Source organism: Carcharhinus amblyrhynchos, chromosome 35 (assembly GCF_965287045.1).
Source record: "Carcharhinus amblyrhynchos chromosome 35, sCarAmb.v2.hapA, whole genome shotgun sequence".
Lineage (NCBI taxonomy): Eukaryota > Metazoa > Chordata > Chondrichthyes > Carcharhiniformes > Carcharhinidae > Carcharhinus > Carcharhinus amblyrhynchos.
Genome location: NC_137358.1, coordinates 8,579,214 through 8,597,541, shown reverse-complemented (window position 1 = coordinate 8,597,541; position 18,328 = coordinate 8,579,214). Strand labels below are relative to the sequence as shown.

The following is an 18,328-nucleotide window of genomic DNA, read 5'->3' as shown; positions in this document are numbered from 1 at the left end:
AATGCTTCTGGTGACCCCAGTTCAAATCCCACCACAGTAGATGGTGAAATTTGACTTCAATGAAATTAAATCTGGAATTAGAGATCTAATGATCCATCATCTGAAAAACTCTTTACTAATGTCCTCTTTAGGAAAGGAAATGGTGGGGCACAGTGATTAACACTGCTGCATCACAGCAAGAAGTCTCACAACACCAGGTTTAAAGTCCAATGGGTTTATTTGGTAGCACAAGCCACTAGTTTTCAGAGCGCTGCCCCTTCATCAGATGAGTGGGATACGCCCCAAAAGCTAGTGGCTTGTACTACCAAATAAACCTGTTGTTCTTTAATCTGGTGTTGTGAGACTTCTTGCTATGTTTACCCCAGTCCAACGCCGGCACCTCCATATCATGCCTGACAGCATTCAATTTCCAGCTTGGGTCATGGACTGTGCGGAGTCTGCACACATTCTCCCCGTGTCTGTGTGGGTTTCTTCCCATAATCCAAAAGATGTGCTGGTTAGGTGCATTGGCTGTGCTAAATTCTCCCACAGTGTACCCAAACAGTTGCTGGAGTGTGGTGACTAGATTTTCACAGTAACTTCATTGCAATGCTAATTTAAGCCTCCTTGTGACACTAAATAAACTTTGGTTTGGGTGCATTGGCCATGGTAATCCCCCTTAATGTCAGGATAAATATGTGATTAAGGAGATTTGGACCTGGGTGGGATTGTTGTCGGTGCAGGTTGATGGGCCAAATGGCCTCTATCTGCACTGTTTGGATTCTACGGTTCTACTGGTATTGTCACTGGGTTTATAATCCAGAAATCCCGAGTAATGCTCTGGAGACCCCGGTTCAAATCCCACCACAGCAGATGATGAAATTTCAATTCAGTGCAGAGAAAATATCTGGAACTAAGGATCTACTGATAACCATGAAACCATTGTCGGAAAAACCCATCTGGTTCATTAATGTCCCTTTAGGGAAGGAAATCTGTCATCCTTACCCGGTCTGGCCTACATGTGACTCCAGAGCCACAGCAATGTAGTTGACTTTCAACTGCCCTTGGGTGACCAGGATTGGGCAATATATGCTGGTGACACCTATGAACGACATAAAATATTATCCAATTGAAAACAAAGTTGGAGGCTTAGAGTGTATTGGTAATTCTGTTGTTTCTTAGCTTTAAGTGAATAGACTTAGTTTATTTATTGTTGTCACAAGTAGGCTTTCATTAACACTGCAATGAAATTAATGTGTAAATCCCCCTGGTCGCCACACTCTGGCGTATGTTCAGGTACACTGAGGGAGAATTTAGTACAGCCAATCCACCCTAACCAGCACGTCTTTCGGACTGTGGGAGGAAACCAGAGCACCTGGAGGAAACCCACGCAGACATGGGGAGAACGTGCAAACTCCACACAGACCCAAGCCAGGAATCGTACCTGGGTCCCTGGCCCTCTGAAACAGCAGTGCTGACCACTGCGCCACCTTAGGGTAGAATTGGACAAGTTGGGGTTGTTCTCCTTTGAGAAGAGGTTAACAGGAGGTGTTGGAAATTATGGAGTAGTTTGCTCCAAATAAATCATTTGCAACCATTAATTTTTTTTAATTCAGGGGATGTGGGCATTGCTGACTGAGCGAGCATTTATCACCCATCCTTGATTGCTCTTGAACTGAGTGCCTTTCTATTAATTAATTTATAGCATGTGGGCGTCACTGGCTAGACCCACCCCTGGTTGCCTTCTTGAAACACTGCAGTCCCTGAACTTTCTAGACCATTTCAGAGTGGCCATTAAGAGTCAACCACATTGCTGTGGATCTGGAGCCACACGTGGTTGGGATCAGTTAAGGATGGCAGGGTTTAAACCTGGCCTCGGGTCACTCACTGTCAGTGCAGGTTTTGCACATTCTCCCCATGTCTGCCTGGGTTTACTCCGGGTGCTCCGGTTTCCTCCCACAGTCCCAAGATGTGCGGGTTAGGTTAATGCTAAATTGCCCCTTAGTGTCAGGGGAATTAGCAAATGTAAATGTGAGGGGTTATGGGAATAGGGCTTGGGTGGGATTGTGGTCGGTGCAGACGCAATGGGCCAAATGACCTCCTTGTGCACTATAGCGATTCTACACTTCTATAATCAGTGAACCAGATGGCTCAGTTTTTAGCACTGCTGCTTCAGAGTGCCAGGGTCCCTGGTTCGATTCCCGGCTTGAGTCACTGTCTGTATGGAGTTTGCGCATTCTCCCCGTGTTTGCGTGTGTTTCCTCCGGGTGCTCCAGTTTCCTCCCACAGTCCAAAAGATGTGCAGGATAGGTGGATTGGCTATGCTAAATTGTCCCTTAGTGTCAGGGGGTTTAGCAGAGTAAATGTATGGGGTTATGGGGATAGGGCCTGGGTGGGATTGTGGTCGGCGCAGTCTGCCTTGCAGCTTGCAAGTCTCCTTCTGCACTGTAGGATTCTATGATTCTCTGACATACAGAAGGATCTGGGCATATAGATCCCTGAAAGAGGCAACACAAGTGGATAAAGTGGGCAAGAAGGCAAGATTTATTATTGTCACGTGTATTAGCATACAGTGAAAAGTATTGCTTCTTGCACAGTACAAAGCATATCGTTTGAGAAGGAAAGGAGTGCAGAACGTAGTGTTAGTCACAGCTAGGGTGTAGAGAATGATTAATTAGAGAGTTTAAAAGAGTTAGAATGAAGTTTGAGAAGCATAGAACGAAAGTAAAAGATGGAATTGGAAGATACACTGGGCACAGCTTACAAGAAGTTGCCTCCCTCCGGGGCCAGTTTGAAAAAAAATGATAATATTTTAATCTAGTTTGCAGTTATTATCTGCCTGAGAGTCTGGTGGAAATAGTTTCAGTCACAAATTTCAAAAGAAATGGGATAAATATTTACAAGAGGAAGGATTGGCAGGGCTATGGGAAAAGTTCAGTGGGCTGGAACTAATTGGCCAGCTCATTCAAAGTGCTGTCACAGACATAATGGGCTGAATGGCCTCCTTCTGCACCGTAAGATTCTATATTAGGGGATTTTACAGAACTGGATTTGGCATTAAGTCCCCCAGGGATATTCAGGGAGGGGTGCTGAAGGTGAGCAGTTCTAGTCCAGGGTCCTGCAGTAAGTGGGGGGGAGGGGGGATTACGTCACAAGGCATTCTAGCCCAGGGTCCTGCAGTGGGGGAGGGGGGTACGTCACAAGGCGCACCCTGCTGGTTTAGGGGCTGCAATTCATCAAAGATCCTTAGACAGCACCTTCCAAACCCACGTCCACTTCCGTCTAGAAGGATGAGGGCAGCAGGTACATGGGAAAACCACTACCTGCAAGTTCCCCTCCAAGCCACTGTTGGGAATATATCGGCCGTTCCTTCACGGTCCCTGGGTCAAAATCTTCTCAAGGGGCAACTAGGGATGGGCAATAAACGCTGGCCTAGCCAGCGACGTGTATGTCCCACAAATAAATCAAAAAGAAATCCTCCAGGCTCGTCGCATCACCAATTACACTTCAAGAAACTCCATTCCCTGGAGCTTCCTGCTATCCGGAATGTTGATCTGTCTTTCTCCCGGACTCACCTGTAAGATGTTGCATTCTACATTTGTACCTCAAGTACTTGCCATCTTCTTTTTGAGTCAAAGTGCCACTGGAAGTGAAATTCTTTAAGCTTGAGGTTATTCCAATACGGCACCCATTATCCATGCAGCATGTTTGAAATGTGTGTGGAGTGTTGGTGGGTGAGGGTGGGTGGAGTGTTGGTGGGTGAGGGTGTGTGGAGTGTTGGTGGGTGTGGGTGGGTGGAGTGTTGGTGGGTGAGGGTGGGTGGAGTGTTGGTGGGTGAGGGTGGGTGGAGTGTTGGTGGGTGAGGGTGGGTGGAGTGTTGGTGGGTGAGGGTGGGTGGAGTGTTGGTGGGTGAGGGTGGGTGGAGTGTTGGTGGGTGAGGGTGGGTGGAGTGTTGGTGGGTGTGGGTGGGTGGAGTGTTGGTGGGTGAGGGTGGGTGGAGTGTTGGTGGGTGTGGGTGGGTGGAGTGTTGGTGGGTGAGGGTGGGTGGAGTGTTGGTGGGTGAGGGTGGGTGGAGTGTTGGTGGGTGAGGGTTGGTGGAGTGTTGGTGGGTGAGGGTGGGTGGAGTGTTGGTGGGTGAGGGTGGGTGGAGTGTTGGTGGGTGAGGGTGGGTGGAGTGTTGGTGGGTGAGGGTGGGTGGAGTGTTGGTGGGTGGATGTGCGTATCAAGCAAATAGCTCATCGATGTAACAAATACACTGTAATCCTCTGGACTGCCAAACATACAAACACAGCCATTCTCTCACGCACACACACACACACTATGGCGATGGCCTAGGGGTATTATCACCAGACTCTTAATGCAGAAACTCAGATAATGTTCTGGGGACCCAGGTTCGAATCCCGCCACGGCAGATGGTAGAATTTGAATTCAATAAAAAAAATCTGGAAGGAAGAATCTACTGATGACCCATTATCGACTGAATGAAAAACCCATCTGGTTCACTAATATCCCTCTAGGGAAGGAAATCTGCCATCCTTACCTGGTCTGGCCTACATGTGACTCCAGAGCCACAGCAATGTGGCTGATTCTCAATTGCCCTCGGGCAATGCAAGATGGGCAATAAAAACTGGCCAGCCAGTGACACTCATGTCCTACGAAGAATAAAACAACACTCACAGACACCCTCTCGGGTGCACGCGCAGGCACTCTCCCCCTCACGCACGTGGTCCCTCCCTCTCACATGCACACTCTCCCTCTCACATGCACACTCTCCCTCTCACATGCACACTCTCTCCCTCTTGCACACACATGCACTTTCACAACTGCACACTCTTCCTCTCACATGTACACACACACTCATGCTGTGGAGATGCCGGCATTGGACTGGGGTAAAACAGAAAGAAATCCCACAACACCAGTTTAAAGTCCAAACAGATTTATTTGTAGCAAAAGCTGCAAGCTTTCGGGACAGCCTGTCCCTTTGTCAGGTGGCTGTTTGGACTTTAAACCTGTTTGGACTTTAAACTGGTGTTGTGGGATTTCTTTCTGTTTCACACTCACTCAGCCAGCCAGATACACAGACCTGGACGACAGCTTCCAAAGGCAGCTACAGCCATTGCAAGGGAAACTCCATCTTCTTCCTGGTTGCCGGAGGTGGGAGCGGAGGGAGGTGGTGGGGGTGGAGGACAAAGGGGTATATGCGATTGAGTTGCACCCACTGCTTCCTGGACACAGTTCAGAGGCAGGTACAGAGGCTGCTGAATTCCAGGAGGGGCTGTTTCAAAGACCTTTGGGACCTTTCTCCAGTCGTTCTGTTCAATAATTCAGGCCATTGAGCGTTCACACCCCATCATCCATTCTCCATTGATGCCAATTCATCCATTCCCCCTTCAGGCTCCATGCCAACTCACAATCCTAATGGCCCCTTACAGCCTCCAGTGCCAATTCATGCCGATTCCCCACTCAGACCATAGGCCCTACATGGGTGAATCTCAGCAGCCATGTTGAGATGAAATAAAGTTCAAAATATTGATCCCAGTCTTCACTGACAATCCCATGAAAATATTTAAATCGCCTCAAGTAGTTAATCCAGAATGAAAACAGACATGTATATTCCTAACCCCACACCAAAGGCAGCTAACCCTTTAATAACTTCTTTGATCTGTCAATTAAACTGTCAACCTAGACCCCCTGCTGGAATAATTATAGGTTGTGGAAAATACTAACAACAATAGCCCTTAGGGTATTGTCAACTGATGGGATATATTCGGATTCCTAAAGGGATGAGGATTTGAATAATTTCAACCATTCTACAACCCTTCCCTCACCCCAAGCATTGATGTCAACTCAAAAACATTGCAAAATCCACCCTTGCTACAGCGAAACTAGGAAGTGTTTGAACTTAGCGCTGAGTTAAGGATGTCTCTGCTGAGTTTGGGTTTCCCTGGGTGTGATTCAGCACCCACCCCCATTTCCCCTACTGGTGAAAACTGGATGTGGAAAATTGAGGCGGGATTTCTGGAGCAGGGTCCCGCCCACCTTTTTTATGGGTTTCCACAAATGTAGAACTCTGGGCCACAATTATAGTCAGCCCCAGACACACACAGACACTTTCAAACAAACTCACAGATACACGCACGCTTACACTCTCACACGTGGGGAAGATGTTTCCATTAGTCGGAGAGACCAGGATCCAAGGGCACAGCCTCAAAGTTTCCTTTGGTGTAGGGTTAAGGATATAAAGGTGTTTGTTTTCATTATGGATTAACTACTTGAGGGGATTTAAATATTTTAATGGGCTTTGATGAATGGGGCTGTTTTTAGCACAGTGAAGGCTGAAATACATAGTTAGAACTTTATTTCATCTCAACATGGCTGCTGAGATTCGCCCATGTAGGGCCTATGGTCTAAGAGTGGGGAATTAGTTGGCAGGACTTGGCATTGAAGCCTTTAAGGTGCCAATAGGGTTGTGAGTTGGTTTGGAGGCCTGGGGGGAATGGATGAATTAGCATCAATGGAGAATGGATGATGGGCTGGACCCGGTTCTATTCTTGGCTTGGATCACTGCCTGTGTGAAGTCTGCATGTTCTCTCCGCATCTGCGTGGGTTTCCTTCAGGTGCTCTGGTTTCCTCCCACAGTCTGAAAGACGCACTGTGGGTTAGGGTGCATTGACCTGGACAAGCGTCGGAGTGTGACGACTCGGGGGAATTTCACAGTAACTTCATTGCAGTGTTAATGCAAGCCTTACTTGTGACTAATAAATAAACTTTAAAGTAAAGTTAAAAGGGAGGACCCTTGAGAACCGAGATGAGGAGGAATTTCTTCAGCCAGAGGGTGGTGAATCTGTGGAACTCACTGCCGCAGAGGAGGCCAGGTCATTGAATATATTTAAGACAGAGATAAAGAGGTTCTTGATTGGTAAGGGGATCAAAGGTTACGGGGAAAAGGTGGAAGAATGGGGTTGAGAAACTTAGCAGCCATGAACGAATGGCAAAACAAGCTTGATGGGCCGAATGGCCTAATTCTGCTCCTGATCTCACATTGAATGGACACATTCAGAAGTCCCTACATGTCCATCGCAGGAAGACAGCACAAAGCAATAAAAAGACAAGACACAGGTAGTTTCAGGCAACTGGCATTTTGCTTCTGAGTGTTGTTTACTGATTGCATTGATACCTGCATAGACATTTACAAAAAAAAAGACAAATAAATGTCAAAATGAAGTGAGAGATTAGAAGACAACCACTAATGCAGCTAACACGATTTAACATTGGAGATGGACAACTGTTCCAACGACAGGGTAAACCGGAGCACCAAACGGACAGAGATACCCGTTCCCACTCAAAACCAGTGGGTGTAGTGCACAGTGTCTGACGCAAGTTTTGTGCAATTGCAGCTCTGGCCAGGCTGATCACCCGTTCATGCTCGGTCCCGTACGTGTTCCGTTGCCTCGTCTGAAATTAAGCAATGGACTCAAAATGCTATAGAGGGGGAGAATCCTGTGCTTGTTGCGGCTGTGTCCCACTTCATTCCCGTCTGGAGACAGCTGGGAGTCTGCGGTCAGGAATAAGCCCAACCTGCAGCGATAACAGATGGGGGTGTGAACTGCTTGGCACAGGAGCACGTCAAACCACAGAAATACAAGCTCAGCAAGATCAGAATCCTGAGCTTGTCCCTCTGAAGATTTTATGGACTGCAGCCTGAATAATGTGGGGATTCGGTGCAGTGTGAAGCTTAGGGAATGGTTTCTACAGAAGGCACCTGCCCAGGTATAATGTCAAGTAATACAAGAGCTGCGGCATTTGGGATTGTGACAACACATGAGGATTTCAAAATTAATTAATTGAGAAAAGTGCAGATGCCAAGACCCCTTCTCTCTTATTGGGACACAGTTCCCTGGGGATCCCTGTGTGGGCCAAAGAGCACCAACAGACTACTCAACTGTAAAGAGCATCGCAACTGAGCCTGATCCTGACACACGCACGCACACGTGCACACACACACACACACACATGCGCGCACCGACACACACACACACATGCACGCACCGACACACACGCACGCACACGCGCACACCGACACACGCACACCCGCACACCGACACACACACACGCGCACGCGCGCACCGACACACACACGCGCACGCGCGCACCGACACACACACGCGCACGCGCGCACCGACACACACACACGCACACGCGCACACCGACACACGCACACCCGCACACCGACACACACACGCGCACGCGCGCACCGACACACACACGCGCACGCGCGCACCGACACACACACGCGCACCGACACACACACGCGCACGCGCGCACCGACACACACGCGCACACCGACACACGCGCACGCGCGCACCGACACACACACACGCGCGCACTGACACACACACACGCGCGCACCGACACACACACACGCGCACGCGCGCACCGACACATGCGCACGCGCACACCGACACACACGCGCACACCGACACACACGCGCGCACCGACACACACACGCGCACACCGACACACACGCGTGCACACCGACACACACGCGCGCACCGACACACACGCGCGCACCGACACACGCACGCGCGCACCGACACACGCACGCACGGACACACGCACGCGTGCACCGACACACACACGCACGCACGCGCCGACACACACGCACGCACGCGCGCACCGACACACACGCGCACGCCGACACACACACACGCGCATGTGCGCACCGACACACACGCGCACGTGCGCACCGACACACACGCGCACGTGCGCACCGACACACACACGCGCACGTGCGCACCGACACACACGCACACGTGCGCACCGACAGACACGCTCACGTGCGCACCGACACACACACGCGCACGTGCGCACCGACACGCGCACGTGCGCACCGACACGCGCACGCGCACGTGCGCACCGACACACACACGCGCACGTGCGCACCGACACACACACGCGCACGTGCGCACCGACACACACACGCGCACGTGCGCACCGACACACACACGCGCACGTGCGCACCGACACACACACGCGCACGTGCGCACCGACACACACGCGCACGTGCGCACCGACACACACGCGCACGTGCGCACCGACACACACGCGCACGTGCGCACCGACACACACGCGCACGTGCGCACCGACACACACGCGCACGTGCGCACCGACACACACGCGCACGTGCGCACCGACACACACGCGCACGTGCGCACCGACACACACACGCGCAGGTGCGCACCGACACACACACACGCACACGTGCGCACCGACACACACACGTACACGTGCGTACCGACACACACACACGCACACGTGCGCACCGACACACACACACACGCACACGTGCGCACCGACACACACACACACGCACACGTGCGCACCGACACACACACACGCACACGTGCGCACCGACACACACACACGTACACGTGCGTACCGACACACACACACGCACACGTGCGCACCGACACACACACACGCACACGTGCGCACCGACACACACACACGCACACGTGCGCACCGACACACACACACGCACACGTGCGCACCGACACACACACGTACACGTGCGCACCGACACACACACGCACACGTGCGTACCGACACACACACAGACACACACACACACTGACACACACACATGCACACGTGCGCACCGACACACACACACACGCACCGACACGCGCACCGACACACACACACACGCACCGACACGCGCGCGCACCGAGACACACACGCGCGCGCGCACCGACACACACGCGCGCACCGACACACACGCGCGCGCACCGACACACACGCGCGCGCACCGACACACACGCGCGCGCACCGACACACACGCGCGCGCACCGACACACACGCGCGCGCACCGACACACACGCGCGCGCACCGACACACACGCGCGCGCACCGACACACGCGCGCGCACCGACACACGCGCGCGCACCGACACACACACTCACACGCACGCACCAACACACACACACGCGCGCGCCCACCGACACACACACACACTCGCAGTCAGACACTCATATATACAGGTACTCTGACACACATGCGCACAAGTACACAGACATATGCAAAGACACATGGGCACACTGACATGCAAACATGCACGCACACACTTAGACATGAACACACAAGCACACAAAGAGATATAGGTGCATACACACACACACACATAGACAAACACAATCATACAGGTCCACACACACATAGGCAGAAGACATGCAGGCACAGACATGCATGCAGATACATAAATGCACAGGCATTCACATAGGAACAAACACACATACACACATACATATAGGCACAAGACACCAATATACAGATGCATACATACATACACGCGCACGCACACACACACGTTCCTAGCAGCAGTCACTAGCTAATAATCTAGTGAACATTTCCGCTCTGTAGCCAGGTGACTGTTCAGCCCTGTTGAGATCAGCTAACTCAGTAGGGGCTGGAGGTCATTATCTGAGAGAGGCGGGTCCCACACAGCTCAGCATGTCTGATCATGGGAATTTTCAAATGGGACGTTTCATCCTTGGTTATAGCAGCTTTAAATTCAATCAATTTGAAGTTATCCAGATGACTGAGCGATGCACAGGGTGGTACACTGGGCGGTACGCAGGGCAGAACACTGGGCGGTATGTAGGGTGGAAACATGTCAATCCTGCAAGTGGATGTGCATTCCCTTCCCACTGGGAGCATTCCTGCCCCTGGAGTGTGAAGCTGCAGGGTTTGAACTCCACCCCAGAGAGGACTAGCGAGACTAGAACAGCAGCTCTGAATTCAGGGATACGCCTGTCTAATGGGCCCAGTGGTTTGGACTGTGAGAACCTCCTACACCTCAGCTAACTTCTGCATCACAAAATCCCTAAAGTGCGGAAGGAGGCCATTCGGCCAATCAAGTCTACATCCCATCCAGGCCGAATCCTTGTAATCCCAAATATTTACCCCACTAATCCCTCTAACCTACACACGTCGGGACACCAAGGGGCAACTTAGCATGGCCAATCAACCTCAAGTTTAGCTGGCCCCAGACAAAGGGTCATCCAGACTCGAAGCTTTGGCTCTATTCTCTCTCCACAGGTGCTGTCAGACTAGCTAAGGATTTCCGTGATTGTGTTTCCTTTCCGGTGGCTGGAGGGTGGGGAGGGGGATGTGAAGACCAAATCCCCCAGTACACTCCGCACTGCGCTATTTGGAATGCAGTACGTAGTTGGCATCTGAATACACTTTACAATGCTGACGTGGTATCTCTATCACCCAGGCCCGATAGTCCCTGAGCTCCCTGACACATCTCCAACCCTCAGCTTGTGCGTTTTTGTGCTCCGACTTGCCACTGGGAAGACGTACGGGTTCAAAACAGGTCAAAGTGCCTCTTCAGTTTAACGCATTCATTGCCCCAGAAAAGGTTAAGAGCTTATTCTGATTTAAAGACACACTCTACAACAATAAAATCTTAACATAATATTAAAGTTAGAAATTTGACACAAATAAAACACTAGTTCCAGAGATGCACAGTGGAGGTAAGTAAGTGTTCACATGGCTGAAATCTACAATCAGATAACATGGTCCTTTGGTCACATCGCTCTTTGGTAATATGTCAGAAGTTCTTAACAATTTGATCTGAGTTCTGGCCCTGACACCCCTCCCCCTCTCTATTATTCTATTTTATATCAGCAAAATTCATACCCTGAAAATGCAGGGGAGGTCACTGTACTGGGGTCGTATGACTGGGGATTGTGGTGGTACGCCGGTTGTACCACGAGTAAGGTATGGCTTAATTTTGGTTCACTTTCCATCAGAATATCCGGAATGTGCAGTTACAAGCACAGATTTGAATCAAATTGAAATTCAGTCCCAGGACAGCGGGCATGTTAAGATAACTGGTTGGTAACCAGGTCAAATCTCATAATGTTACCTCCATGGGGCAGGATTTGGTGAGGACTTCACAAAACAGAATTGCCACCAATGATACCGGGTTCCCTCTCACTTACAGGAAGAGCCTTTCGTCAGTTGTTCAGGCTCTTGACTTTTTGCTTTCCCAAGTGGTCTCTCGCTCACGTGCATCAGCTACTGACACTTAGCGCAGGCAAAGACCGCACAAACACCCTCCCACAGGCAAAGACCCCACAAACACCCTCCCACAGGCAAAGACCCCATAAACAGGCCTCCCACAGGCAAAGACCCCATAAAGAGGCCTCCCACAGGCAAAGACCCCATAAACAGGCCTCCCACAGGCAAAGACCCCATAAACAGGCCTCCCACAGGCAAAGACCCCATAAACAGGCCTCCCTGTGAGCAGAAGCACAGGACCAAGTGGGGACCAGCGGTATGTGCCTTTGTGGGTTGTCTTTTGAAACTAGCACAGCAAGACGGAGTATTGAGTTAGCGTGCATCGCACGGCTTACACCGTGTCCCTGCTGTGGCACTCAGGGCAGGCGGGGGTCGATTAGACCATCGCAAACAGGAGCTATTGCATTCTCCTAACGGCAAGGATAGAAAGAGAAGATGCAAAATACTGCTTACCAAAATAGATCCTTCTGGCTCATTGGCTTTTACTTCCAAATACAAAAGGGGGCCTTTTCAATCCCTACTGAGATCGGAGATCTCCCTTCGCTAGTTTATCGGCTATGATTCAAACTTTGCAAATATCACAGAAAGCTATTTCAAATGTGATTGTCGTTTAATCATTATGAAATCCCTTCTTAATTTCACTCATGTCGACCTATTTCAAGCCTCCCAGTTTCTACTGCATTTTCTTTTTTTTTGGTACTTCCTTGTCCTGCCAGACAGTCGCAGGAATGGCTTAGTGGAATTGTTCAATTAACAGAATATTTACAAATACATTGTCGCTGCCGTGGTCTTGAACTCAGGCCTCTTGCCTCTGGTTAGCCAGTTCTCCACCAGCATGCTGGTGTGCAAAAACCCTGGGGTCTTGGCTGCGGTGAGGTTGGCTCTGTGGTGGAGGACTGAAATAGTCGGTGATAGGGAATGGCTCCCGGGGACGGGGCGCACAATTCGGAGATGACATTTTGGCACTGATGACGAGGGGAAGGGCAGGAGTTTTAATTCCGATTTTAGTGGGCAGCATTGCGCGTGCCTTTGTGAGACGCGCATTTACAATTTGGTGGAAACATCAAAATAACGGGCATTTTCACAACAAAGGGATCAGCAGCGGGCATAGAACATACAATTGCTGGAACGCTCACCCACACGGAAGTATAACCACGTGTCGGTCTCTCTTATTTAAACCAGGATTCACCCTGCTCCCCCCATGCCCCACCACCGGTCTTCCTTCCTTCAGCCCCCAGTGAATTTTGTTCTGATTGGGGTCAATGGGAAGGGTTTAATTTCCACCAAGTGGTCCCAGGGAACAGAGTCGGTGAGAACTGCCCCAAGTCTCAGGGAAACGGAAAGCTGGCTAACCAGAGGTCCAGTTGAATGACAACAAAATCAGTTCAGTCGCTATTAACTGCATTTAAAGGCACCAGCTTCAACAAACAGAGCTTGAATTTAACAGCTTTTGACAGAGAAGAGACCATCTTTGGGAAAGTAGGCCGCACTCACTCACGAGGGGAGAGCGTCTGGTCAATCTTTAGATGCTCAAATGCAAATTAACCACAAATCGAGAAAATCCAAAGTAATAGAAAAAGCTGTCAGCAGGCCAAAGGTGAGTTAACGGACAGGGGCCAGGGCGTGTAAGATTTTCTTGCGAATGGAAACAATAATCAAGCTTGATGCAGCTTTCAGTTTCTTCCCAGGGTAGAAATGGGGCTTGATGGCTTGCTAAAGCTGAAGCTATTTTTCTATGTACAAAATGGGACCCAAATGGGATTTAGAATGGGGAAGAGACCTCCAATTTCATTGCCGATCATTCTCATACAGTTCCGGTACTCAGTGAATGGCAGAGAATGTCTGAGGGAAAGGTGCAGACAGTTCAACTTGCCAAACAGAATCAGTCTGCTCAGTGGAACTCAACTCAATAAAGTTCCTATTTGTAAATTCTTGTTATTTCTCCGCTTGCCCCCACCCCAATACACACATACACACACACATGTAAGCTTGCACACACACGTATGTGCACATGCACACATACACGCACACACACGTATGCACACACACATGCACACACGCAGTCGCACACACTCATCTCTACTAGTTCACAGGGTTTTGAATGGAACATTTCTTCCTCCAATTACCTACGGGATATGGAAAGATGAACTTTGGAGTTCTGGGCCACACTGTGCTCTCGAACCAATCAGAAAGCTGCAGCAATTTTTTGTTCCCTCTTTATAAAGGCCCTGCCTCTACCCCACTCACGGCCATGCTGTGCAGACCTGGTGCACTCGGATAGGGTGGCATTCCAACATTAGCATCCCCTTGCCCAGCGGGCTAGTGGGGGGGTCCCATTTTGCTGATTGTCCTTGGTGCTGGTATGCCCCCAACAGTTCTCCAGGTGAGATATTGCGGCGTACTCTCCAGGCTTAACAAAACGCAGATGTGCAGTGCCAGAGTAGCACGCGTGCTGCACATCATGCAGGGAAACAGAGAGAAACAAAATGTTATAGCTTAATTCCTTACGCAGAAAATGGCTTTTTAATGTTAAGTTCAAGCCCTGTCTTTTCCACACACCAGAATGCCAACGGTAAGTCCCTTTCCTTTGCATTGTTGTTGCTTTTTGCTATTTTAATTTAAAATCAGCCCCCCTTGACACAAATGAATAAATAATGAAAGTTGACACAAAAAAAAACAGTGCATACGCACGCCAAGTCCTTTAGCAGAACCAATTGTTCGAGCAACCTTGGGTGTGCAGGATCCTCAGTGTTGTTTATCCCCCTCCCTTTTGTTGTGTCAGGCAGGTAGAATTACTACATTTAGGGCTTTTTCGCATCCAGATTGAAGAGTGCGAGGATGTCCGACATCGCGTCGATGATGTGTTTACCAAAACGATGTGCATCCTTTCAGAGAGCAAAAGGAGAAAGGATTTTTAGTCAGTGTGATTTCAGAACCGCACATCTTTTATTTCCTTTGCGCAAGTAAGTATGGCTCAGTGGTCTCCACCTATAGGTAATGTGGTTCCTCTGTATGTCTACCTGAAGTAAGGAGTCTCACAACACCAGGCTAAAGTCCAACAGATTTATTTGGTAGCAAACACCACTAGATTTCGGAGCACTGCTCCTGTAACCCCCACCACTTACCTGGACTTGCAATATCTCACTAACTGTCCTGGCTGGAGACAACACACATCCCTTTAACCTGTGCTTAACGCTCTCTCCACTCACACTGTCTGTACCTTTAAGATCTGATTAGCTGTAAAGACTCGCATTCCAATCATTATTCTGTAAATTGAGTTTGTGTCTTTATATGTCCTGTTTGTGAACAGAACAGCACTCTGAAAACTAGTGGCTTTTGCAACCAAATAAACCTGTTGGACTTTAACCCTGGTGTTGTGAGACTTCTTACTGTGTTTATCCCAGTCCAATGCCGGCATCTCCACATCATGTCTACCTGAACCCAGTTCGTTAAAGTTAATACATATTCCTCAATTTGACCAGATGGGCTGACATTCTAAATTCTTAACTTTATGCTCAAATCATGATGCCTCTGAACTGCTAACTTTCTCTAGCCCAACAACCTGACCCTTTGCTCTCTGAACCATGGTCTCTTGTGCATAAGAGTAATGCATCATAGGCGTAGGCCACAGATCAGCCGCGATCTCACTGACTGGTAGAAGCAGCTCAATGGGCTGAATAACCTACTCCTGTTCTCATGTTCCTTTCATTCCCCCATCCCACAATTGGCAGTTCTGTACTCCAACATTATGAAATTCCGTCACTAAATCTTCAGAAGGACTCTATAAAGGCAAGCAATTATTTTAAAATTTATTTATTGCTGTTGCAAGAGGGTCTATATTAACAGTGCAATGAAGTTACTGTGAAAATCCACTAGTCGCCACACTGTGGCGCCTGTTCAGATACACTGAGGGAGAATTTAGCACGGCCAATGCACCTAACCAGCACATCTTTCAGACTGTGAGAGGAAACTGGAGCACCCAGAGGAAACCCACGCAGACATGGGAAGAATGTGCAAACTCCACACAGACAGTGACCCAAACCAGGAATCGAATCTGGGCTCCCTGACGCTGTTGAGGCAGCAGTGCTAAACACTGTGCCACCGTGCTGCCCCAGTTGTTGCCATGGTAAGCTCTGCCTCTACACATTTTAAACTGGAACTGCTACCCTGACACATCAGAATTCCGGGCACAGATCTGATTCTCATCTATGTGGTAAGGCAGCATGTATACCCTCTGGTCTCCTTTATCACCCTCCTCTATGGCCCTACCTATCAGTTGATGTGGATTAAAGAATTTGAATTATAGGATCCCTACAGCGCCAAAGGAGGCCATTCGGTCCAACAGGTCTGCACCGACCACAATTCCACCCAGGCCCTATTACCGCAGCCCCTCATATTTATCACACTAATCCCCTGACACTAGCATTAATTTAGCACGGCCAATCAAACTAACCCACACATCTTTGGAATGGGGGAGGGATCAGGAGCACCTGGAGAAAACCCATGCAGACACGGGGAGAATGTACAGACTCCGCACAGACAGTGACCCAAGGCCAGAATCGAACCCTCATCCCTGGCGCTGTGAGGTAGCAGAGCTAACCACTGTGCTGCCCTAAAATCCACAGGCCAACTGCACAAACGCTCCTGGAACCTGACGTGATTTGAACACGCAACCTTCTGATCTGGAGTCAGACGTGCTAATGTTTGTGACATAAGCCCATGTAGTTTATGTGCACTTCAGCAAAACCTTTGACGCAAAGAAAGGTAGAAGCACATTGAATCCAGGATAACTTGGCAACTTGGATCCAAAACTAGTTTAGTGGTAGGAGGCAGGACGGTGGTAGAAGGCTATTTGTACGTGTGGACGGCCATGTCCAGTGGCGCACCACAGGGATCAGTGCTAGGTCCCTTCTTGTTCACAGATCAGAATGTAGGTGGGATGATAAGTAAGCTTGTGGAAGTCATGAAGAATGGCAAGGTAATTAATAGTGAAGAAGGTCTTAGGTTACAGAAAGACATTGACAGGTTCGTAAGATGTGCAAATTGGTGGCAGATGGAACTTATCCCTGAAAAATGCGAGGTAATGCACTTTGGAAGGAATAACAAGCAAAGGAGTACTCGATGAAAGGCAGGACACTGGGAAATTCAGTGGAACAGAGGGGTCTTGGAGTGCTTGTCCACAGATCCTTGAAGGCAGCAGAATAGGGGAGTTATGAAGACATACAGCATTTATCAGTTGTGGCATAGATAAGAGCAGGGAGGTTATATTGAAGCTGCACAAAAACTTTGGTTAGGCCGCAGCTGGAGTACTGTGTGCAGTTGAGATCACCTCGTTATAGGAAGGATGTGATTACACTGCAAAGGGTGCAGAGGAGGTTCACCAGGATGTTACCTGGGATGAGCATTTGAGCTATGGAGAGAGACAGGATAGGCTTGAATTGTTTTCTTTGGAGCAGAGAATGGGGGACCTAATTGAGGTGTATGTTTTTCTCGCATGACGTGAGCATCACTGGCTAGTTCAGTGTTTATTGCCCATCTTAACCGCCATCCCTTTAAGAGGGCATTTGAGAGTCAACCACATTGCTGTGGATCTGCAGTCACATGTAGACCAGATTCCTTCCCTAAAGTGAAACAAATGGGTTTGTATGACAATTGACAATGGTTCCATGGTCATCATTAAGCTTTTAATTCCAGATTTTTAATGAATTCAAATTGCTGTGGCATGATTTGAACCTGGGTCCCCACATCTTGCTCGGAGTCTCTGGATTACTAGTCTAGTGACAATATCACTGCACACTGCTGTGGTGTGAGGGGTATGAAGACAGTGGATAGGGAGCAGCTGAAGGGTTAATAATGAGGGGCATCATTTTAAGGTGAGGGGCAGGAGGTTCAGCGTGGATTTGAGGAAAGACTTTTCACCAGGGGATGGTGGGAGTCCGGAATACACTGCCCGAGAGGGTGTAAGTGCAGGAAATCTCAGAGCCTTTAAAAAGTGCATGGATGAGCACTTGAAATGTCATAACATTCACGGCTACAGGCCAAGTGTTAGAGAGTGTTGATTTAGTGCAGCTTTGTCAGTGCAGATTCGATGGGCCGAAAGGTCTCTTCTGTACTGTGAGACTCTACCACATCGGGAAGATTTCTTTGCCTCCGTGAATGAAGCAAGCTGCAGAGCGCCAGTGAATTCTCTAGACATCAGAATTGGGATGTTGGATGGAAGCATAATCCCTCTTCCCACACAGGTAAAGGCAGGGAAGGGTAAG

At 49.4% G+C, this 18,328-nt stretch overlaps 1 protein-coding gene across 4 annotated transcripts in view; it reads right to left on the bottom strand.

The window, feature by feature from the left end:
• Window positions 1-14,082: 14,082 nt before the first annotated feature.
• Window positions 14,083-18,328, bottom strand: part of LOC145361714 (carnitine O-palmitoyltransferase 1, liver isoform-like) — a 107,641-nt gene continuing 103,395 nt past the window's right edge. For 2 of the 4 annotated variants that reach the window (XM_080217633.1, XM_080217634.1), the window contains exon 19: window positions 14,085-14,950. In XM_080217633.1, coding sequence (XP_080073759.1) covers window positions 14,867-14,950 — 84 coding nt within the window. In that variant the 3' untranslated portion in view covers window positions 14,085-14,866. Of the gene's footprint in view, window positions 14,951-18,328 lie in introns of all 4 variants that reach the window. The other 2 variants (XM_080217635.1, XM_080217631.1) reach the window with 2 other exon arrangements.